General features: G+C 43.8%; 1 protein-coding gene across 1 annotated transcript in view; it reads right to left on the bottom strand.

Moving 5' to 3' along the window:
* The window catches only part of LOC123748623 (transcription cofactor vestigial-like protein 2), a 54,032-nt gene that overhangs the window by 24,479 nt on the left and 4,175 nt on the right, over nucleotides 1–25,378 (bottom strand). Inside the window, exons 2-3 of the mRNA XM_069313011.1 lie at nucleotides 8,542–8,889; nucleotides 7,918–8,053 (exon numbers count right to left, since the gene is read on the bottom strand). Coding sequence (XP_069169112.1) covers nucleotides 7,918–8,053; nucleotides 8,542–8,889 — 484 coding nt within the window. The remainder of the gene's footprint in view (nucleotides 1–7,917; nucleotides 8,054–8,541; nucleotides 8,890–25,378) is intronic.

Here is a 25,378-nt window from a genome sequence, read left to right on the forward strand (position 1 = left end):
AAAGATAACAAACTTTTTGATAACATTTTGATAACGTGATAACAAACAGACGGATTAAAAAAATGATAGAAAAAAAGGATTAGAATTTATATAAAAAAATTAACAACTTATTCAAAAAGCTCATTTAAAAGTAGGATATTTGAGTAGGCCTAAGTGTGACTCAATTTGCAAATCCTAACACAACACTGAACCCGAAGAAGCCGCAAAAGAAGCTATTCACGACTGGAAGGCAGAAGAAACAGGAGAGACATGATCACCACATGCAAAATACTCCTGAGAATGGAGTTGTGACGGCCCGGACTCCAACTTAAATTAAAAAAAGGAGCACAAATCTGTACACCCATTGATTGAAGAGTCAGGTCCCAACAGCTGAAACTCAACCCGAGAAAAGACACCTACGTGAGTACGTATATATATATATATATATATATATATATATATATATATATATATATATATATATATATATATATATATATATATATATATATATATATATATATATATATATATATCACTAAGAACTCTTTGGCTTGCGCGTTCATGCAGCTTTCTCACATATATATATATATATATATATATATATATATATATATATATATATATATATATATATATATATATATATATATATATATAACATAAAATCACATAAAAACAAAAAATAGTCACATAAAAAAGGATATCCAACGAACAGCTCCAATTATCAGTAACGAACGAATTCCTAAACAATATAATTAACCAATAGTCAGTTAATTGCTCAATTAGCAATTAGTACGGAGCAATTAGCCTCTCATTAAGGAACCTGTCATTCTCATCCTACATGAATTAACCTCAAGATTTCAATGTGAATGAACTAATTAGCTGAATTAACCGTATAATATTTACATAATGAGCTACCGGGGTCACTAATTACTCAACCAAGACGGGTACAGCTAATTAGGGACGGTTATCTTGAGTTTAGAAGCGGGTCGCCTCGATCTGGAGTCTGTTTTTGCTCTGTAGACTTTAGATGTGTCCTCTTGAGTGATGATAGAGCTTCTTGTAGCCTATTGTGACCTTTGGTGCAGAGCTTATTGTAAAGCTTATTGTAAAGATGATTGTAAAGCTTATTATAAAGCTTATTGTAAAGCTTATTATAAAGCTGATTGTAAAGCTTATTATAAAGCTTATTGTAAAGCTTATTATAAAGCTGATTGTAAAGCTTATTATAAAGCTTATTGTAACGCTTATTATAAAGCTTATTGTAAAGCTTATTATAAAGCTCATTGTAAAGCTTATTATAAAACTTATTATAAAGCTTATTATAAAGCTTATTGTAAAGCTTATTATAAAGCTTATTGTAAAGCTTATTATAAAGCTCATTATAAAGCTCATTGTAAAGCTTATTATAAAGCTTATTGTAAAGCTTATTGTAAAGCTTATTGTAAAGCTTATTATAAAGCTTATTATAAAGCTTATTGTAAAGCTAATTGTAAAGCTAATTGTAAAGCTCATTGTAAAGCTTATTATATATCTAATAGAGCTTATAGCAGAGCTTTCTATAGAGCTCATTGTGGCGCATATCGTATGCTTGTTAAAGAGCTGCTTGTTAAAGAGCTTGATATAGGTCTAACAGCTTAACTAAGCTGTTAAGCTTAACTCAGCTTAACTAAGCTGTTAAGACAAGGGCTGTATCTTGAATGTTATTAATCATATTTCTCCACTACGTAAAGAAATGCAACTATTTCCCCCCCCCATAACCAGGACCGTGCCGAACCCCCCCCCCCCTTCCCTCTACCCCCTATCCTAACCTGTCAAGGCTAGATGCATAGAAAACGAGGCAGTATTACGCCGCTTGGGTTCATTTTCACTAATGCATTGCATTTTTAACGGATTGGTTTTAAGGGGTGACTTAAAGGGTTCATTTAAGGGATATAAGGTCGATTGTGTATACAGTTGACGCAAGATATTCGGCCTTATGCTTCTTTTTTTTTTTACACAGGTGTGATAGGCCCAAGAACTAATCAGGACGGACAGGTGACAAGGGCCGCCTTGGGGGGCTAATGAGATCTTATGGTCATGATGGGCGGGAGTCTGAGACGTTTGTGTGGGAGAGTCGACCAAAGAGGCTCATTGGGGAGGGGGAATAAAATAGGGCTATACAGTATGTATATATATATATATATATATATATATATATATATATATATATATATATATATATATATATATATATATATATATATATATATATATATATATATATATATATGCACTGATTATAAACCACAAGTTTGAAGTATAGATATAGGTATTTTTCTATGCTTCAAACTTGTGGTTCATAAGCAGGTCTGTGCATTAAGCATGGGCACCGAGTTCTCCCATATATCAGGGCTTGATGATAAACGCGAGAGTTCCCTCACTGTCTCATTGCCTGAAGAGGATGGGTTGTTGTTATTGTTGTTAAAGATTTAGCTACTCAGGACGGAGTGTCCATGTAGCACGGGCTATGGTGAGCCCGTAATTGAGTTTGGTTATACATGATAACCTTTTTCCTGTGATAGAGAGGATGGGATGTCTGGTTGGTTAAATACGCCGGAATTCCCACCTCTTTAGGGCTCTGAAGTATGGTGTAGTGGATACAAGTTGCGTTCCTGCCATCATGATGGCCAGTGTTCGAGTCCCCTGGTGGGTGTGTCTAAAGTTATATATATATATATATATATATATATATATATATATATATATATATATATATATATATATATATATATATATATATATATATATATATATATATATATATATATATATATACCGTCATTCAGGTGGGCTCTAAGTAGCTTATGGGCTCAAAATCAGTCGATAGGGGTTCAAGACTTGCCAAATGGGCTCAAACAGGCCTGCAAGGAAGGGAGGGTTAGGGAGGGGGGGTGTGGATAGGGATGTGGGGGGTGGATAGGGAAGTGGGTGTGTGTGGGGGGGGGGCTAGGTGAGGGGGGGTTAGGAGAAGGGGGTCATAAATGCCTGAGAGAGCCAGGAGATCGAAAACAGCCAATGCCACCCTGTTGGCGAACAAGATTTAGGCATACATAAAAGGTTCAGGGGCGCGCCCATAAATGCTTCGCTTCCAAATTATAAGGTAGTAAAGTCGGCCTTATCTGCCTCCACCTCTATCCCACCCCCTCTCCCCCCTCCCAGTGTCTCACCCCTATCCCCTATCCCTCCCCCACCTCCTCCTCTTCCTCCTATCGCTGCCTGGTACTTTCTTCCAGGGACATTAGGACTTTTTATTATTATTATTATTTTCTACCACAGACGTGGCCACACATTTACAATGCTAACCAGCATATATATATATTTTCTTCTGTCATTGGGATTGTGGTCCCTTGGGACTGTACTCGCCTAGTTATGCTTGCGGGGGTTGAGCTCTGGCTCTTTGGTCCCGCCTCTCAACTGTCAATCAACTGGTGTACAGGTTCCTGAGCCTACTGGGCTCTTATCATATCTACATTTGAAACTGTGTATGGAGTCAGCCTCCACCACATCACTGCCTAGTGCATTCCATTTACTAACTACTCCGACACTGAAAAAGTTCTTTCTAACGTCCCTGTGGCTCATTTGGGTACTCAGCTTCCACCTGTGTCCCCTTGTTCCACCCGTGTTAAATAATCCAGCCATGTCCACCCTGTCAATTACCCTGAGAATTTTGTAGGTGGTGATCATGTCTCCCCGAGCTCTCCTGTCTTCCAGCGACTGTGGTACTGAGAGGTTGTACCATGTACAGTGTACACACATCGACAATTGCGAGAGAGAGAGAGAGAGAGAGAGAGAGAGAGAGAGAGAGAGAGAGAGAGAGAGAGAGAGAGAGAGAGAGAGAGAGAGAGAGAGAGAGAGAGAGAGAGAGAGAGAGAGAAAGTACACAGCAAGAAAATTATAACACACAATTCCCTTATAAAACACCTACAATGTATCTCTCAAGAAAATTATAGTAAGAACAATCCCGAAGTCGCACTAATCCTGCCCCCCTTGGCAGATGAACTCAAGACAAAAAAGGAGGATTGAGTCAAGGGTTCGAATCCCTCTTCCAGTTTTGTGCGCTCGGAACAACTTCTTCCCCCCCCCCTCCCCCCCCCCCCCCAAAAAAATAAGAGATTCCAAACAGGCAGGTCAATAATATACCCAAGTTGATGGTCGTATATATATCTGTGAAGACTAGACCACCCCCCCTCCCCTCTATCCCTCCCTCCCTCCCCCCCCCCCTCTAACCAGTCCCTTCAACCCCCTCCCCCCTACACCCCCCCTACTGGTGGACCGGTTTACAACAGACTTCAATACACACAAATATTAATTCTCAGGCAACATTCTTCAACACATTGTGGAGTATTTGTCAAAGCCTTGTCAAGATCAACCAGGCTGTGACTCATACGTCAGCCGCGTCCAACAGCCTGGTTGATCAGTCCAGCAACCAGGAGGAGGCCTGGTCGACGACCGGACCGCGGGGACGCTAAGCCCCGGAAGCACCTCAAGGTAAGGTAAGCCTCGAATGGATGGGTTATCTTGAGGTGATTTCGGGGCTTAGCGTCCCCGCGGCCCGGTCCTCGACCAGGCCTCCTTTTTTCTTACACCCCCCCCCCCCCCCACCCCCCTCAGGAAGCAATCCGTAGCAGCTGTCTATATAACTCTCAGGTACCTATTTAATGCTAGGTGAACAGAGCATCAGGGTAAAAGAAACTCTGCACATTTGTTTCCGGCTCAGCCGGGGATCGAACCCGGATCCCCCACCCCCTCCCTCACTTAATATACACCATTTAGCGCACGCGCCGCCAATAAGCACAGGTAATACGCCGATAATTAGAACAAGGTTATAGACTCCCCTCCCACACTTAATCTCCCCTCTCTCTCTCCCCTCTCTACCCTCTCAGCAAATCCCATTTGGGAAAAGGGGATGTAATCCCCTTTGTTGTGGGTTGGTTATTGCTATCAGCACGTCCAATGGGAAAGTTGTTCAGTGGGATGGGAGAGAGCTGAGGGGAGAGTAGATGAGAGAGAAGAGAGAGTTAGGAGGAGAGGAGAGAGTTAGCAGGAGAGAAGAGAGAAAGGGGGGGGGGAGGAAATGGGGAATAGGGTTATGGAGACGAGAGAAAAGGGAGGGGAGGGAGGGGGAGAGAGAAAAGATGAGAGAACAGAATATAGGAAGAGTGAGAAGAGAGGAAGGTGTGGAGAAAAGGAAATGGGTGATAAATGAGGAAGAGAGAGAAAGGAGAAGATGGTGAAGACAAACGAGGAAGTAAGACAGTTGAGAAAGAGGAGAAGTAAGACAAAGAAAAAGGGGAAAATGGTAGAGAAGAGAGAGAGAGAGAGAGAGGAGAGAGAGAGAGAGAGAGAGAGAGAGAGAGAGAGAGAGAGAGAGAGAGAGAGAGAGAGAGAGAGAGAGAGAGAGCGAGAGAGAGAGAGAGAGAGAGAGAGAGAGCGAGAGAGAGAGAGAGAGACAGAGAGAGAGAGAGAGAGAGAGACAGAGAGAGAGAGAGAGAGAGAGAGAGAGAGAGAGAGAGACAGAGAGAGAGAGAGAGAGAGAGAGAGAGAGAGAGAGAGAGAGAGAGAGAGAGAGAGAGAGAGAGAGAGAGAGAGAGAGAGAGAGAGAGAGAGACAGACAGAGAGAGAGAGAGACAGAGAGAGACAGAGAGAGAGAGAGAGAGAGACAGAGAGAGAGAAGGAACAAAGATAAACATAAGGAAAAAGAAACAGGGAATAAGAGATAAAAGTAAGAATAAAGAAGCATGAACAACGGATAAAAAATAGAATAAGAAAGAAGGAATAAGGAAAATGCGTTGAAGATAAGAACAAGAGATAAGAAACAAGGGCTAATCCATAAGGATGAGGAGATAAGTATAAGAAAGTATAAGAATTCAGTGAGTAAGGATGAGGAATAAGGCTAAAGATAAGGCTTAAGAAGAAGAAGAAGTAAGGAGATGACAATCAAGAAGAAGGAATAACTGAGATTAGAGATAAGGATTAGGGATTAGGATCATCAAAAAAATCTAGTCACGAATGTAAAGAGGATAAATAGGATAATTCCTCAAGTATATTTATATTATCAGTACAGGTTATCTATACCTGGTTATCTTGATGTATTGATATCTACTTACTCCTATAGGCCTATAGGTTTACAGGGCTACAGGGCAGTAGGCCTATACTTCACACTTCCAGTCAAAGAGCAATGGCTGTATACAGATACTTCGTGTCAAGTCTTCAGACAAAGGCAAGAATTTCTGATTAATAGCACCCCGCCAACAGGCTAATGAGCTCTAAGGGCTCACTAGCTGGGGCTTAGTTGCCAGGGAAGAGGGGGGGCTCAATATACCTGGGGGGAAGGGGGGATTAATATACCAGTGGTGAGGTGAGCTGATTGAGCTATCAAGGTGACTCGATAATCTCATGTTATGAAACCTATTCCTTCCTCTCTCCCCTATTGTGGGAGGCTGATGTTGTGGGGAAAGGAGGAGGGAGGGTTTTGGGGAAAAATAGGGGGGAAGTGGGTGTTGGACCTGGTTCTGTTTGGTTGGAGGGGAGGGGGGGTGGTGTGTGTCTTTGGTTGGGGTTATTGGTGGGGGGTGGTTAGTTTTGGTAGGGGGAGTGGGGTGGTAGGGTAGGGGAGGGGGGTTTAGGAAGTCTTTGGTTGGAAGGGGAGGGGTGGGGGTGGGGGGGGGGTTAGTAATAGTAGTAGTAGGGAAAGTTTGGTGGTGGTGGTGGGGAAGAAAAGTTATTTTGATGATTTCTGCTCCCCATTGGCCGGAATTTCTGGGAATATTCCCCATCTGGAAGCGGACTTCGATCTGGAAAATACTCCCATTCCAGAATTGTTCCTTTTGTTGAAATATACACTTTTTGGGAAAAAAGTATTCCCCCGTTGGAAACGGTTTTCCCCGCAAAGGTACTTCATCAACAGGTACAATTTACTTGGAATCATATTTTTCCCTCTGGAAGGAAATTTCATGCTGGAAATATTATTTCCCCAGACTCTTGCTTCAACCTGGAAACTTCTCCTAATCCTGGAATTACAAGAGTTCTGGTAATGTGTGAGTATACTTCCCCCCTGAAGGTGTTCTACACCCTGGAAGCGTCCACACCCCTGGAAGCGTCCACCCCCCTGGAAGCGTCCCCTCCCCCCCCTGGAAGAGTCCACCCTCCTTGGAAGCATCCACCTCCCTGGAAGCATCCACCCTCCTGGAAGCATCCACCCGGGAAGCATCCACCCTCCCTGGAAGCATCCACCCTCCCGGGAAGCATCCACCCTCCCTGGAAGCATCCACCCTCCCTGGAAGCATCCACCCTCCCTGGAAGCATCCACCCTCCCGGGAAGCATCCACCCTCCCTGGAAGCATCCACCCTCCCTGGAAGCATCCACCCTCCCTGGAAGCATCCACCCTCCCGGGAAGCATCCACCCTCCCTGGAAGCATCCACCCTCCCGGGAAGCATCCACCCTCCCTGGAAGCATCCACCCTCCCTGGAAGCATCCACCCTCCCTGGAAGCATCCACCCTCCCTGGAAGCATCCACCCTCCTGGAAGCATCCACCCTCCCTGGAAGCATCCACCCTCCCTGGAAGCATCCACCCTCCCTGGAAGCATCCACCCTCCCTGGAAGCATCCACCCTCCCGGGAAGCATTCACCCTCCCGGGAAGCATCCACCCTCCCTGGAAGCATCCACCCTCCCTGGAAGCATCCACCCTCCCTGGAAGCATCCACCCCCCTGGAAGCATCCACCCTCCCTGGAAGCATCCACCCTCCCGGGAAGCATCCACCCTGGAAGCATCCACCCTCCCGGGAAGCATCCACCCTCCCTGGAAGCATCCACCCCCCCTGGAAGCATCCACCCTCCCTGGAAGCATCCACCCTCCCTGGAAGCATCCACCTCCCTGGAAGCGTTCTCACCTTTACTGGTCTTACTGAAGGACTGTGTGAGGGCTCTGGAGAAATGCTCATCGACAGCTGTGGCCAGGTCCCCGCTGAAGTACGTCAGCACTACACAGTTGGCCGAGATGTAGTGAGCGTCCGCGTGCTGCTGCTGCTGCTGCTGTTCACCCTGTGGGTGGGTAACACTGCCTGTCAGAGACTCATTGTTCTGGCTACGCTGCTACGACCAAAGTCGCTTCCTGGAACAAGAAGTTCCAAGTAGCACGGGCTATGGTGAGCCCGTAGTGGATTGTACGGAAAAGGAAAAAGGCCCCCCCGGAGGAAGCAGGTATTAGGGGACAAGAAGTCATGACCAAAGAGTTTTTAGAACTATTGGAGTGAGAATGACAAATAACAGATTTACATTACGTAGCAAGACGAAGAGTAAGCGGAGACACACTGGAAGTCCACGAATAAGGTCTTGTATTCCACACACTCACAAAAGAAAGACCTGGGTAAATACTGGTCTTCTGCTGTCTCTTGTATTTTTGTTATGGTTTTATCTATACGGCGCAGAGGCATTTGTAATACATTTCACAATAATAATATTATTAGAGAAAACATATAATTATTATATATTAACATTGTTATTAGTTCACTCACCTTTTCGTCTGTCTTTGAAGAATGTGAGACTGACTGCTGCTGCTGCTGCTGCTGTTGCTGCTGCTGCTGCTGCTGCGGAGCTACTGGCGAGGAACACACCCCGGAGTGAGCAGCTGCAGACACAGCAGCTGCAGGCGTCGCTGCTGCTGCTGCTGCTGTCTGCGAGTTAGGTAAGGGTGCTGTTGTACTGCTGGTAGAGGCAGCTGCCGCCGCCGCCGCCGCCGCAGCCGCTGCCGCTGCAAACTGCTGCTGTTGTTGCTGTTGCTGTTGCTGCTGCTGCTGCTGTTGGAGGTCTGGGGTAGGTGGCTGGGAGGAACCCCCGGCCCCGGTGTCTTGAAGTCTGTACTTCTGGCAAAGACGGAGTATAGCTGTTATATTCCTGTTATACAGACATATGGTTGTGTCATATATGCTGTTATACTGTTATACAGGTATACTGCAACCTGTCTTCAAGCTTGGCTCGTTAAAGCGGCGATCAAACCCCCCAACCTTATCCAACAAAGACGTGTTCATAACTCTAATTAATGTTCTCAGTATTCAATAACGTTTTTGGCTGAAATAAATTAATATTATTATTAATTTGACATAAAATTAGGCGAGGGTTAGGTTAGGTTAGGTAAGGTTAGGTTAGGTTAGGGTAGGTTAGGTTAGGTTAGGTTAGGTTAGGTTAGGTTAGGTTAGGTAAGGTTAGGTTAGGTTAGGTAAGGTTAAGTTAGGTTAGGTTAGGTTAAGTTAGGTTAGGTAAACAAATATATATATATATATATATATATATATATATATATATATATATATATATATATATATATATATAAATCTCTGTTGCAACCTTTTCTGTGTAAATAATTTTCAATCATTCATTATTATTTTAACTTACATTCATTATTATTTCATTCATAAATGAATGAAAATCATCTTTCAAGAAGTTCAGGAGACTAGATTTTTTTTTAAAAGCTGCCGCGTCGCAATGTATATGTTTATGTCAAAGGGAACAGGTGTTGAGGTAGTCACGTGTTGCACATGTTTTATGGTAGTGTGGCTTAAAGGGCCACACACCTGCACAGATATGTAGTGGTGTTTTATGAGGGGTAAAGGGTTCGAGGGTAAGGATAAGGGGCCGAGGATAAGGATAAGAGGACCAAGCATCAGGGATACATCAGACACACACACACACACACACACACACACACACACACACACACACACACACACACACACACACACACACACACACACACACACACACACCACCAATAATGTTGGCGGGGTGCGTTACCATGACAACGTCAGGTAAGCCTCACTGGTGCTACTGATGCTGCTGCTGGTGGTGGGAGAGGAAGATGCTGTATACCTAACCATACACCACACTCTCTTTCTCTCTCTCTCTCCCTCTCTCTCTCTCTCTCTCTCTCTCTCTCTCTCTCTCTCTCTCTCTCTCTCTCTCTCTCCCTCTCTCTCTCTCTCTCTCTCTCTCTCTCTCTCTCTCTCTCTCTCCTCTCTGCTCTAACTGGCTTTTTTCTTTATCGTCACTTAGATATCGATATTTTATTTCTTTTGATTTGTTTCTTTATGAAGCTTTTCAGTTCAGGAATTTATTCTTGTTATATTGTTTGCGTGTTAAATTATTTGTTATATAAGAACAAGGGGCAGGGGGTTATCTTGAGATCTTGAGGTTATCTTGAGATCTTGAGGTTATCTTGAGATCTTGAGGTTATCTTGAGATCTTGAGGTTATCTTGAGATGATTTCGGGGCTTTTTAGTGTCCCCGCGGCCCGGTCCTCGACCAGGCCTCCACCCCCAGGAAGCAGCCCGTGACAGCTGACTAATACCCAGGTACCTATTTTTACTGCTAGGTAACAGGGGCATTCAGGGTGAAAGAAACTTTTGCCCATTTGTTTCTCGCCGGCGCCCGGGATCGAACCCGGGACCACAGGATCACAAGTCCAGTGTGCTTAGTTTCGCCTAAACTTTGATATATTTGCTTTTTGGTAGAGATGGAGAGCGTGTGTGTACTCACCTAGTTGTGCTTGCGGGGGTTGAGCTCTGGCTCTTTGGTCCCGCCTCTCAACTGTCAATCATCTGGTGTACAGGTTCCTGAGCCTACTGGGCTCTGTCATATCTACATTTGAAACGGTGTATGGAGTCAGCCTCCACCACATTACTTCCTAATGCATTCCATTTGTCAACCACTCTGACACTGAAAGAATTCTTTCTAATGTCTTTATGGCTCATTTGGGTACTCAATTGCCACCTGTATTCACCTACTTGTATTCACCTAGTTGTGCTTGCGGGGGGTTGAGCTTTGCTCTTTCGGTCCGCCTTTCTACTCTCAAACAACTGTTACTAACTACTTTTTCCCCCTCCCACACACACACACATCCCCAGGAAGCAGCCCGTGACAGCTGACTAACTCCCAGGTACCTATTTACTGCTAGGTAACAGGGGCATTCAGGGTGAAAGAAGCTTTTGCCCATTTGTTTCTGCCTGGTGCGGGAATCGAACCCGGGCCACAGAATTACGAGTCCTGCGCGCTATCCACCAGGCTACCAGGCCCCCCTGTGTGTGTGTGTGTGTGTGTGTGTGTGTGTGTGTGTGTGTGTGTGTGTGTGTGTGTGTGTGTGTGTGTGTGTGTGTGTGTGTGTGTGTATGCGTGCGCGCGCGTGCGTGTGTACCCAATAGCACTAATTACTACCACACTCAGATCACACCACAATATTGAGCTCTGATTGGCCCGGATGTAATCAGACCAACAACTACCCCCATAACCCCCCCCCCCCACGAGAGATGCATCTGATTGGCCGAGGCATCTCTCTAATTTTTTTTTGTATTCTCTGTAACGAAACAAATCATTGGTCAATCTGTCTGTCAATCACTCCGACTCAAGACAGACATAATTGAACCCAACAAGAACATAAACAATTCTAAATGATCTTAAGAATACACGTGTCGACATCAGTAAGAAAACACAATAGGCGTGGCAACCGCTGGGTTGTTTCAAGCGCAGGATAGACACCTGAATGAGTTTTAGGTTGAATATAGATCTTCGTATATGGGTCTTTATAGACTCATATATACCCCTCATGTTATATAATAAAAAAACTATATATCTACGTTGATATGACGTTTTAACGACGTATTCAAGAACGTAAATTAGTTCGTTAAACGCGGCTACGTCTTTATTAAGGGTGAAGATGTTTGTTTGTCGTCTTAAAAGCCTTCTTAGAGTAGATATATTGTGATATATTCTGATATATTCTGATATATTCTTTTTGGATATAAAGATTAGTTAACGAGTGACACTTCTTTGTAACGAAGTTGGCAGGTGTTTGTTCTTTGTAACGAAGCAGGCAGGCGCCAGATTCACGAAGCAGTTACGCAAGCACTTACGAACGTGTACATCTTTCCTCAATCTTTGACGGCTTTGGTTACGTTTATTAAGCAGTTTACAAGCATGAAAACTTGCCAATCAACTGTTGTTATTGTTATAAACAGCCTCCTGGTGCTTCGGAGCTCATTAACTGTTTAATAATTGGAAACAAAGCCGCCAAAGACTGAGGAAAGATGTACACGTTCGTAAGTGCTTGCGTAACTGCTTCGTGAATCTGGAGAAGCAGTTATAAGTCTCCTGGTATAGCAGGAGAAGGAAGAGATGGAGATAGCAGGCGGGACGATTGCTATATAGATGACTTGCTATCATAACCATTCCACCAACTTAGAAAGGAACAAAGATCAAACTGTAAACCCATCACACACACACAGAGATCACACTAACGTGATGCATCAAATGAACAAACCCACAAGGTCCGTGACGAGGATTCGAACCTGCGCCGGGAGCATCCCAGACACTGCCTTAATCTCTTCCTCTCCCCCCCTCCCCCCCGTCACCATCCCTTTATCCGAACGCAGTTCGGATAACGATTCATTCCTTCGTCGCCTGTACCTCTCGATACGGGTGTTCGGAAAGCTGCCTTTCCGAACTCCTTCCCCCTTCCTTCCTTGCGCCCCGTACTCATTAGGGTCACTCTCCCGTGTCTCACCTCTGCCCCTCCGCACTCTAAAACACTAATTAAGGATCAGCCGTGCTAGAACTTGGTTAATTAAGGAGATAAGATGCTCGTTCAGATACGCTAAACATCTAAAGGCAATTTCTTGAGACAGGCAGTTGAGATTTGGCTTGGCGTCGACGGCTTTGGTGGTCCGGGTGGAACATTGTGTTGACGCTGAAGCTTCAACAGTGTTGGAGATGGTGGTGATACGGTGATGGTGGTGGTGGGGGAGATATGGCGACGGTGGAGCTGGTGGTGGTTGGGTAGGGGAATGGGGTGATTACGGTTGTTGATAAGGGGGGGGGGGTTGTTGTGGGGGTTAGATAAGCGGGATTGTGGTTGGAAGAGGGGTATGGTGGTGGTGGTGGGGGTGGTGCTGGTGGGGGTGGTGGTGGGGGTGGTGGTGGTGGTGATAGTGATGGTGGTGGTGCTGGTGATGGTGGTGGTGGTGGTGGTGGTGCTGGTGGGGGTGGTGGTGGGGATGGTGGTGGTGGGGGGTATGGTGGTCGTGGTGGTGATGGTCGTAGTGGTGATGGTGGTGGTGGTGGTCGTCGTCGCCGTGGTGGTGGTAGTGCTGGTAGTGGTGGTGGTGGTGGTGGAGATTGTGGTGGGGGATACCACTACACTGGTGGTTACTGTGGGTGGTGAGGGAGAGGGGGGGGGTTGGGGGGGTTGGTAATGTGTAAAAAAGGGTGTGTGTGTGTGTGCATAGTGTCCTAACCAATCACTTGTCAGTTCGTACCTAATAAAGTCAAGATGGGAGGGGTTGAGACACAAGTATGTGTTCCCCTGTCTTACTACTAATTACACCCGGTGCGTTCGAATGCTCTAGACACTCGAGTCTGGTATCTTACATGTTGTTAACATTTCTCCAGCACTGTCACGTCTCTCTCTCTCTGAATGTGACATTCTGTTTCCCGTCTGCCAGGTATTCCTTAACTCAATTCACTGGTTTCTCTTAGTTATCTGAGCTTGTAGCTGCGTTTTAAACGTCGTTCTCCTTTTTGGGAGATATCAAATGCTTTATGGCAGTTTAGGAAAAGGCAGTCAACCCTGCCATATTCTCCTGGGGCCAGATTCACGAAAAGGACTTACGCAAGCACTTACGAATGTTTACATCTTTCCTCAATCTTTGACGGCTTTGGTTACATTTATTAAACAGTTTACAAGCATGAATACGTCCCATTTAACTGTTGTTATTGTTATAAACAGCCTCCTGGTGCTTCCGAGCTCATTAACTGTTTAATAATTGTAAACAAAGCCGCCAAAGATTGAGAAAAGATGTACAGGTTCGTAAGTGCTTTCGTGAATCTGGCCCCTTGTGTCTCGGTGACTGTCTTAAGACTTGATCCGTTGGGAAGTTTTCTTCGGATTCTTTGCTTGAATATTTTCGTTGCATAAGATGTATTTTGGCAACATTATTTCCCTCTTATTTAGGGAAATTTCTGTTCAAATCTTTTCATAAATAATGGATCTACATTTGCCGTCTACATTTGAACGTTCGAACGTCCTCAGTTCGAACGTCCTCAGTTCGAACGTCCTCAGTTCGAACGTCCTCAGTTCGAACGTCCTCTGTTCGAACGTCCTCAGTTCGAACGTCCTCTGTTCGAACGTCCTCAGTTCGAACATCCTCTGTTCGAACGTCCTCAGTTCGAACGTCCTCAGTTCGAACGTCCTCAGTTCGAACGTCCTCAGTTCGAACGTCCTCTGTTCGAACGTCCTCAGTTCGAACGTCCTCTGTTCGAACGTCCTCTGTTCGAACGTCCTCAGTTCGAACGTCCTCAGTTCGAACGTCCTCAGTTCGAACGTCCTCAGTTCGAACGTCCTCAGTTCGAACGTCCTCAGTTCGAACGTCCTCAGTTCGAACGTCCTCTGTTCGAACGTCCTCAGTTCGAACGTCCTCTGTTCGAACGTCCTCAGTTCGAACGTCCTCTGTTCGAACGTCCTCAGTTCGAACGTCCTCAGTTCGAACGTCCTCAGTTCGAACGTCCTCAGTTCGAACGTCCTCAGTTCGAACGTCCTCAGTTCGAACGTCCTCTGTTCGAACGTCCTCAGTTCGAACGTCCTCAGTTCGAACGTCCTCAGTTCGAACGTCCTCTGTTCGAACGTCCTCAGTTCGAACGTCCTCTGTTCGAACGTCCTCAGTTCGAACATCCTCTGTTCGAACGTCCTCAGTTCGAACGTCCTCAGTTCGAACGTCCTCAGTTCGAACGTCCTCAGTTCGAACGTCCTCAGTTCGAACGTCCTCAGTTCGAACGTCCTCTGTTCGAACGTCCTCAGTTCGAACGTCCTCAGTTCGAACGTCCTCTGTTCGAACGTCCTCAGTTCGAACGTCCTCTGTTCGAACGTCCTCTGTTCGAACGTCCTCAGTTCGAACGTCCTCAGTTCGAACGTCCTCAGTTCGAACGTCCTCAGTTCGAACGTCCTCAGTTCGAACGTCCTCAGTTCGAACGTCCTCAGTTCGAACGTCCTCTGTTCGAACGTCCTCAGTTCGAACGTCCTCTGTTCGAACGTCCTCAGTTCGAACACCCTCTGTTCGAACGTCCTCAGTTCGAACGTCCTCAGTTCGAACGTCCTCAGTTCGAACGTCCTCTGTTCGAACGTCCTCAGTTCGAACGTCCTCTGTTCGAACGTCCTCTGTTCGAACGTCCTCAGTTCGAACGTCCTCAGTTCGAACGTCCTCAGTTCGAACGTCCTCAGTTCGAACGTCCTCAGTTCGAACGTCCTCAGTTCGAACCACAACGCTGTAAATGCTTCACCCACGTACTACAAATACAAATAATCGCCAACTGAACCTAAACACTTAACCTAACCTACACCTAGATATATATAGAACTTTAATATATAATAATATTAATTTATATATAACTCCTGATTTCTTATTATTATGAGCAATGCGTTGAAAATTGATGACCGAGTGAACAAATCCACAAGGGCCGTGACGAGGATTCGAACCCGCGTCTGAGAGCATCCCAGACGCTGCCTTAATCGACTGAGCTACGACATGGTCATATTTGTTCATTTAATGCATCACGTAATTGTGATTTCTGTGTGTTGATGACCGAGTCTTGGAGGGGGGGGGGGCGCCGCTTTAACGAGCCTGGCCTCAGAACAGGTTCAAATGACCAATAATGGCCAACAGAACCTATAACCACCTAACCCAAACTTAGTTAGGCTGAAACTATTTTCAGCCCATTCTAGTATGAAATAACATTTATCTTGTATTTATGAAAGGTAAATTATGAATATTCTAGACGTCAAAATAGACGTATGCGTCTTTGACCTCAAACGTCGTCTAGACGAGCCTAAGCATAGGACAGGTCAGAGGTCAAACACTTAAGGAACCGTCTAAGAATACTGTCTAAGAATACTGTCTAAGATCCCTCCCTCTAATACATTACCAATCAGTACTTCAATAAGGAACTGTGACATAATGTATTATTTTTAAATTTTGTCCATCGGTAACAATTTTATATTTATAAATTTTTTTTCAACATTTTTATCAATTTTGTTTACAAAAACATTTGATAAACAAAACTTGCGCAAGAAAATAATTTCAACGTTAAATCATTTGTAATTAAAACAGATATTGAAAGTTCTGTGTACTCGCCTAGTTGTGTTTGCGGGGGTTGAGCTCTGGCTCTTTGGTCCCGCCTCTCAACCGTCAATCAACTGGTGTACAGGTTCCTGAGCCTACTGGGCGCTATCATATCTACTGTGCTCTATCATATCTATTGGGCTCTATCATATCTATTGGGCTCTATCATATCTACACTTGAAACTGTGTATGAAGTCAGCCTCCACCACATCACTGCCTAATGCATTCCATTTACTAACTACTCTGACACTGAAAAAGTTCTTTCTAACGTTCTAAAGAACTTTCTAAAGTTCTAATGATATTGAACTTGAATAGAGAAGGTGAGAAGGTGCAGGTGAGAATATTGTAAACTTAATCCCGTAAGTTTACGAGAAATGGAACTTAGACAATTCACCATCATTATAAGCAATTGATGAGTCAAGAAAATGGTATATTTGAATTTACCTCAATTTTATTTGTAAAAGTCGGATTTAAATCGTTTAGAATTCTAATACGAAACAAAGTTATCTCCATGCGAGGAGAGGGAATTGTCAGGGGGAAAGCGCCAAGCCATTACGACTATATAGCACTTGGAAGAGGTCAGGATAAGGATTTTGGGATCGGCCGGGGGGGGGGGGGAGGGGGAAGGAATGGTGCCCAACCACTTATTGAAGGTCGGGGATTGAACGCCGACCTGCATGAAGCGAGACCGTCGCTCTACCGTCCAGCCCATGCGAGATAAGAAAAGATAAGAAAGATAAGAAAAAAAGAAACCTCAATATAACGGCGGCTGAAAATAGAGGTTTATAAATTGAAAAGTGGCCAAGAAACTATCCAAGGCATTGTCTATATAATAGGAGGCCTGGTCGAGGACCGGGCCGCGGGGACGTTGAGCCCCGAAATCATCTCAAGATAACCTCAAGATAACCTCCAGTCTCTGGGACTAAGTGTGGAAGTAAGTGTACTCACCTAATTGTGCTTGCGGGGGTTGAGCTCTGGCTCTTTGGTTCCGCCTTTCAACCGCCAATTAACAATCACAGGAGCATTTCAATCATAGTACCCTGGATAGCATACCACTGGGTATACCCAGCATACCCCTGGGTATGCTACCCCTGGGTATGCTACCCCAGGGGTACCTTAGCTTCTCTATAACATATTTGCTAATGAGAGGGGTTAAATTTAACCCTTCTGGAAGGGGGAGGGGGGGGTTAAGGGCCTTACTAAGCTCTTAAACTAACCCATAAGGCCTCTGGAGGGTTATTAATGCCGCCACAACAGCTTATACGACCCAACCAACACTTGTACTATAGCCCTAAGGCCAGATTCACGAAGAAGTTACTCAAGCACTTACGAACCTGGGGATAGATTCACGAAGCAGTTACGCAAGCACTTACGAACCTGTCCATCTTTTCTCCATCTTTGGTGGCTTTGTTTACAATTATTAAACAGTTAATGAGCTCCGAAGCACCAGGAGGCTGTTTATAACAACAACAACAGTTGATTGGCAAGTTTTCATGCTTGTAAACTGTTTAATAAATGTAACCAAAGCCGTCAAAGATTGAGGAAAGATGTACACGTTCGTAAGTGCTTGCGTAACTGCTTCGTGAATCTATCCCCAGGTTCGTAAGTGCTTGAGTAACTTCTTCGTGAATCTGGCTCCTGAACATCCAGTGGGAAGTGGGAGGTATACCTTCTCAGTTTACATAAATATACATTCCTTGAGAGTCTAAGATATACGAAGTATACCTGATACTTGATATATCTTGTACCTAAAATGGTATTTTTATTTATTTTGAAATTAAATCATTTCAAATTTATGTCCTCGTGAAACTTTTGCAAATTTAATTTATATTCCTAAACTTTTTCACGAATGGTTAGTTTGCAAAATTATCTACTTCGTTATATAACAAATTACAAGAATATCCTAATATTAACGATGATCATTTCAGCTTGTAATTAGCCGTAATCAGTTCTAATTAGGAAGAGTTATCTACAATGATAACTATTGGTTATAGCTTTAATTACCTGGTTTGTATAATGTATTCATTTATTCATGCCAATAAATAATATTATGAACACTGATAATTCTAATTATCATTTTGACATGAGTCTCAATAAATTAGAGAGAAAATGGCAGTAAATTGGTAATTGTTGCCATATTTACCAGTAAATTGGTAAATCAAATTCTAAGTTGTAAATCTAAGCTAAATCAAATGTACTCTAAGCACAGCTCATGTCACAGGGATCTGAATTCAACAGGATCTAAATTGGTTGTCTGATTTCAAGAGGTTCTAAATTGGTTGTCTGATTTCAAAAGGTTCTAAATTGGTTGTCTGATTTCAACTGACTCTAAATTGGTTGTCTAATTTCAAGAGGATCTAAATTGGTTGCCTGATTTCAAGAGGTTCTACATTGGTTGTCTGATTTCAACAGGCTCTAAATTGGTTGTCTGATTTCAACAGGGTCTAAATTGGTTGTCTGATTTCAACAGGTTCTAAATTGGTTGTCTGATTTCAACAGGATCTAAATTGGTCGTCTGATTTCAACAGTCTCTAAATTGGTTGCCTGATTTCAACAGGATCTAAATTGGTCGTCTGATTTCAACAGGGTCTAAATTGGTTGTCTGATTTCAACAGGTTCTAAATTGGTTGTCTGATTTCAACAGGCTCTAAATTGGTTGTCTGATTTCAACAGGATCTAAATTGGTTGTCTGATTTCAACAGGCTCTAAATTGGTTGCCTGATTTCAAGAGGTTCTACATTGGTTGTCTGAATTCAACAGGCTCTAAATTGGTTGTCTGATTTCAACAGGATCTAAATTGGTTGTCTGATTTCAACAGGCTCTAAATTGGTTGTCTGATTTCAACAGTCTCTAAATTGGTTGCCTGATTTCAACAGTCTCTAAATTTGGTAGTCAACTACTTCTATGTTTCTCTCATTGACGGAATTTTCTTAACAATGTCAAGTATGGAGCTTGGGAATACCCTTTGGTATCCCTGGTGACAAGTCTACCTGTTTAGTCTACCTGTACACCAACTACACCATTAAACTCACAACTCAATTCCTAATTAAGTCATATTTTCCTTCGAAAACAATTTAGTATAACACTGTCCCACCACCGCCCTCAACCGGACGGGTATGGGGTGCATAATAAAGAAATTGAAATTGATACAAATAGATTCTTCTGGCAAAGTTTTAATTGATAATTGATAAGTGAAAGAGTTTGAAGAGATTACATAGTGGTTTGTTGTTCAAACAGTGAGCTAGTGTTCATTTGTGATTGGTGTGAGTGAACAAGAGTGAACAAGAGTGAACATCTTGAACATATTCCGTGTTCACTACAGACAGCATATGGCAGGTATCCTATAGTTCACAAACATTGAACAATAGATACCTGGATAACTATAGATATTGAAATCTATTTGCTGATTTCATAATCATTCATATCACACATGTTTACATTCCAATACCCTGTGTCTCAGTATAACTATCGAGGTTATGCATTGGGATCGAACTTGCGTCTCTGAATTTTCTCCCCCCCCCCAACGACCATATTATTTCGTACCCCCTCCCCCCCTCTTCCCCCCATGAAGTTTTTATGTGATTTCAGACTGTCCTGTGTCTCTGTGTCTCTGTGTCCCTGTGTCCCTGTGTCTCTGTGTCCCTGTGTCTCTGTGTCGCTGTGTCTTTATACTTTGTCAATCTCCTCCATTGAAGAGCACCAACATCAAGACGCGAGGTATATTGTCCACGACATCAAAAATCTCTCGAGAAAAGCGGGAACAAAATTAGATAATTGAAGAGCGTCATTTTTCGGAAAAAAATTATAGGTTGTCACATTTTTTTCTTCTGTAGTGTTTTGCTTTCCAAAGTGAGCGAGAAGTTTGTTTGTAATTATTGAATCGAGTACTTTTTTCACGCTAGAGAGATAAGGTATCTGTGTCTCATTGTATCTTTTTCACGCTAGATATCAGGTATCTGTGTCTCATTGTATCTTTTTCACGCTAGATATCAGGTATCTGTGTCTTATTGTATCTTTCTCACGCTAGAGAGACCAGATATCTGTCTCTCATTGTATCTTTTGCACGCTAGAGATCAGGTATCTGTCTCACTGTATCTTTTACACGCTGGAGATCAGGTATCTGTGTCTCATTGTATCTTTTACACGCTAGAGATCAGGTATCTGTGTCTCATTGTATCTTTTACACGCTGGAGATCAGGTATCTGTGTCTCATTGTATCTTTTACACGCTAGAGATCAAGTATCTGTGTCTCATTGTATCTTTTTCACGCTAGAGAGATCAGGTATCTGTGTCTCATTGTATCTTTTTCACGCTAGAGAGATCAGGTATCTGTGTTTCATTGTATCTTTCTCACGCTAGAGAGATCAGGTATCTGTCTCATTGTATCTTTTTGACTGTAGAGAGATCAGGTATCTTTGTCTCATTGTATCTTTTACACGCTAGAGAGACCAGGTATCTGTGTCTCATTGTGTCTTTCTCACTTTAGAGAGATTAGGTATCTGTGTCTCATTATAATAACTGATATTTTACTAACAACGTCTTTCGTTATCAGGACGGGTTGAGGATAAGGGGGGTCCAGGACAGAGGGGGTGGGAAGGGGGGAGGCAGTTAACGACTCGAGACCCCCGTAAGGGGGGTTTAACCCCCGAAGGAAAAAAATAAGAAAACACTTGAGGATCCTCTTATATAATTATCACCTTGGGGCATGCCATTTCTTTAGCATAATATACACCTTTGAATATCTGCCTTCTTATCAATGACGTGACTTGTTTTGTGTTATCTCTGTCTCTCTCTCTGTCTCTCTCTCTCTCTCTCTGTCTCTCTCTCTCTGTCTCTCTCTCTCTCTCTCTCTCTCTCTCTACTATCTATGTTTCTTCTACTCCTACTCATGCTGTTCTTGCCCTGGCTTTCTATTATTTGTTCAATAATAAAAACAATATAATATCTGGTTATCCTGCAATTATCATTTCGGGGCGATGGGGGAGACTTGAACCGTCGTTCAGGTGATTCCCTGACACCTGATTTCTCATTTCATTTCATAGATGAAACGCTATCATCCTCGATATTGTGGGTTGACAATTGATGTGACTCTGGAGTGGATCATCTTTTCTTCTGTGCTCAAGTGGCAGGCCACAGAAGGTTGAAAATTTCATTTGGCAGCGTTTTTGGTCCATGTGAAATATTTCTTTATTGTGGCTAACTCGTAGCTCAGTCGGTAAAGCGCTCGTCTCCCATGCTGGAGTCGAGAGTTCGAGTCTCCTGTAGTGCCCAGGTGAATGGAATGAAGGTATATATATATATATATATATATATATATATATATATATATATATATATATATATATATATATTGTGACGATAATCTCCTTCAAGAGATTGAGCCTGCTCTTCCCTCCAAAATTACGTCTTCACAATTATATAAAAAGACTATGGAAGAAATGTCCAACAACGACAACAACACCAGCACCAGCAAGGCTTGCCAGGGTGAGCAGAAACGTATGCAACCAGCCACCTGTTCGAACTCCAACCACCAAACTACCCGTTGATCGCTACGGCTCCGCTGATTGGTCGCCGGTCTGGCTGCACCTGCACTCGCCCCCAATACTACCTGATGTCTGGGGTCGCCCCAACATCAGTCCTCAGAATGTTCCGTGCTTTCGTAGCCAGCACACCTCCCAGCTAGACTCTAGAGTGTACTGAGAGAGGTGGTGGCTTTAAGCCAATATTCCAGCACCTCCCACTTACCTTTGTGTTGCACTTCTTGTTATTTTGCCTTAACGTAACTTTCATTGTGTCATTTAAGTATTCTTATTATTTTGATTGATTGATTTTATTATAAGACTTTGTTTGTGCATTATTTTCATGTTTTGATTTATTTAACGTAATTAAAATTTCATTGTTAAAGTTTACTTGTGTTTTGTGTGTCTTCTCCTTACCTTACCACAGACGAAGTTCCAGTTTTTTCTATTTTTTTTTATAACTATGTGACGAGGCCATACCCCTAGCCTTAAACAGCCGAACACCAACGCGTTACCGTCACAAGTTTTATGGGGGCCTGTCCTAGGAGCCTCACTCAGGTACTGGTGCCAAGTGGTAATTTATGGTAAGCGTATTTAACTTTGTTAACGTAGCTTTACTATTTTTCATTCAATTTCATTTTTTATAAGGTGCGGTGTATTGTGCATTACGAGAGTAACATATAGTGAAGGTGAGACAACTTTGGATTACGTGGTGACTGTAGGCCTCAGTCATACTCTTAATTGGTCATCTCTCCCTCCTTGTTATTACTCGTATTTACCATCTATGTCCCTTGAATATTTCTCATTCTGACAGATCATCATATTGGTACCCTGGTACTGTGGTCTGCCCCGGGTCGAGAGTACCCAATCTTCTGCAATCTGACTGTAGGAGGACAAAGAGGGCCATAGTTCCTCTAGCTCGAACTTTAGTTGCTGAATTGGGACCTCAGCAGCGGTTCTCGTCACCAGTTGACACCTCGCACCCCTACACGTCAGTCAGAGATGATGATACATACAACGGTAGGGAATTAGCTTATTTTTTCAGAGCACAAAAGTTCGCTAATTCTGTAAGTATCATATTAAATTCAGTGGGAAAAACTTGCTTTATGTCCTATAGAGACTTGGCAAGGTATGCCTACATCCTTGGACTACCAATTTTACTTTTGAAGCATTTAACTGTTTCATTTGTTTTCGAAACTTTGTTTCATTTGTTAGTAGGATTTTCTTGCCCTTATTCTCTTACATGAGTACCGGGTACAAGATTTCCTGCGCCCTTGATTTAATTTAATCATTTAATATCTTTCACTTAACGTTAATTGTTAAAGATCACACAGGATAGGTGCCAGTTGCCACGTTGTCCTGTTTCTGACATTTCATTATTGAACATTCGTGTACCTTTATTTGCTAATTTCACCATGTTTCGTCTCCAAACTTTCCGTGCAAATCCAGCAGGTGAAATAGGGACTTTGAGTCGTGCCAAGAGGACTGAACTACAAACTCTTGCACATGAGTATCAACTAGAAGTTCCCTACCAAGCCAACAAAAATGACCTACACAACCTGTTGCTGGATTACTATTTAGAGCAAGGTAAGATAGACTCTGAAACTCATGAAACTTACTATATTGCAGATAAAACTGATTTGGCAACGCTGAAACTCAAACTAGAGCTGGCCAAGATTGAACGTGAGCAGCAAAGGGAAGCCCTCGAACAACAAGAACGAGCTGCTGCCATACGAAGAGAGGAACAAGAACGAGAAATCACCCTCAGAGAACGTGAAGCTGCCTTGAGGAGAGAAGAACACGAACGTGGACTCGCCCTCCAGGAACGTGAGGTTGCACTACTCCAGGAGCGGGAACGAGTACAGCTTGAAACCAAACGACGCGAGTTGGAGATGCAACGCGAACATGACAAGCAACAAGCGACTCTGGCTCTAGAGTGTCGTCAACGGGAATACACGTTGGAAACTTCACACCTCGCTCAACGCCAGCAAGCTACTGCCAATCTTCCCGTCAGTTTTAATATATCACATGCAAGTAAGTTAATGCCATCCTTTGTAGAAGCAGAAGTTGATGTGTTCTTTACCACCTTTGAAACCCTTGCTAATCAACTCAGTTGGCCTGTCGACCAATGGGCAACACTTCTCAGAGTCCATCTTACAGGTAGAGCTGCAGTCACACTCAGTACTTTGGCGTCTGAGAATGACTACTACACTCTGAAACAAGCAGTGTTAGACGCCTACCTACTTTCCACCGAAAGTTATAGAAGGAAATTCCGTGACCACCTGAAGGCAAGTACCACTACCTTCCTCGAGTTTGCTAACACGAAACGGAGGTATTTCATGAAATGGCTGGAAGCAGCACATGTCTCTACTTTTACAGAACTCGTGAACCTGATGCTTGTTGAAGAATTCTTGAGACGTGTGCCGCCTCCTGTCCGCCTCTACTTAGCAGATAAAGAAGAAACCGACTACCTGAAGTGTGCTAAGTCGGCTGACACTTACAGCCTCATCCACCGGCTGACACCTGAACCATCCTCCAGTAAGAAGTCGTGGTACAGTTACGAGAAGGTGAGCCCCGATCAAGCTGGTTCACAACTGTACTGCAAGTATTGTAGACTCTATGGACATACCATAGACAAGTGTGGTAAGTCTCAATACAAGGGAACCACTGACCAACAACGACCCAAACCAACTCCTCCTAAGTCCGGTAAGCCTGTGATGAATGTTGGTGTTGATGTTAATGATCTTTCTCTTTTCAGTAACCACCTGTATACTGGAACTGTCTCTGCCAACGGTTCAAATCCGGAGGGACGTTTCAAATTGAAGATCTTGAGGGACACAGCGGCTCTACAATCGATCATCTTGAAGTCGGCTGTGCCCAACATAGTCTACACCGGGGAAACGGTCTTCATCACTGACCTCACTGCTACTACTCCATACCCTCTCGCCAGAGTCCACCTGGATTGTCCCTACGTGAACGGGGAAGTCCAAGTCGCCGTCAGGGAAAAGCCTTTTCCCATGCCTGGAGTGCAACTTCTCCTAGGCAACGACTTGGCAGAAGACCTGCAACCGACCAACCTGATCGTCATGGACAAACCCCAGGTGTGTAACTCTGTGCCCAGAAACCCTATTCTCGAGTATGTTCCAGCAGAGGTTCAAGAGTGATGAAGTTTCTCCTCCGGTTCTCGTGACCACCCGTGCACAAGCCGCACGTCCACAGCCAGCTGACTCTACTGCTACCGCTGTCCCTCAAGACCCTCAGAAACTACCCCCGCATCTGACCAAGTTGGAGTTCCGTAAGTTGCAGAGGGAAGATCTTACTTTAACACCATTGTTTTTCCAGGCTGAGACTCAACCCGACAGTATTCCTGGGTTCTTCCTAGAGAACGACTTGCTCTACCGCAGATATAGACCCAGTAAACTGAAGGAGGAGGACGATTGGGCCAACACCGAACAACTTGTGATTCCCACCAGCCTGCGGCCCACTATTCTACACCTGGCCCACGGAGCATTCTCCCACTACGGCTTCAACAAGACTTACCATGGGATTCGTCAAGACTACTACTGGCCAGGTATGGTAAACAACGTCAAACAGTACGTAAAACAGTGTCATACATGTCAGAGGGCAGGCAAACCGAACGTCTCCATTCCCAGAGCACCACTGATTCCCATACA

Source organism: Procambarus clarkii, chromosome 74 (genome assembly GCF_040958095.1).
Source record: "Procambarus clarkii isolate CNS0578487 chromosome 74, FALCON_Pclarkii_2.0, whole genome shotgun sequence".
Taxonomy (NCBI): domain Eukaryota; kingdom Metazoa; phylum Arthropoda; class Malacostraca; order Decapoda; family Cambaridae; genus Procambarus; species Procambarus clarkii.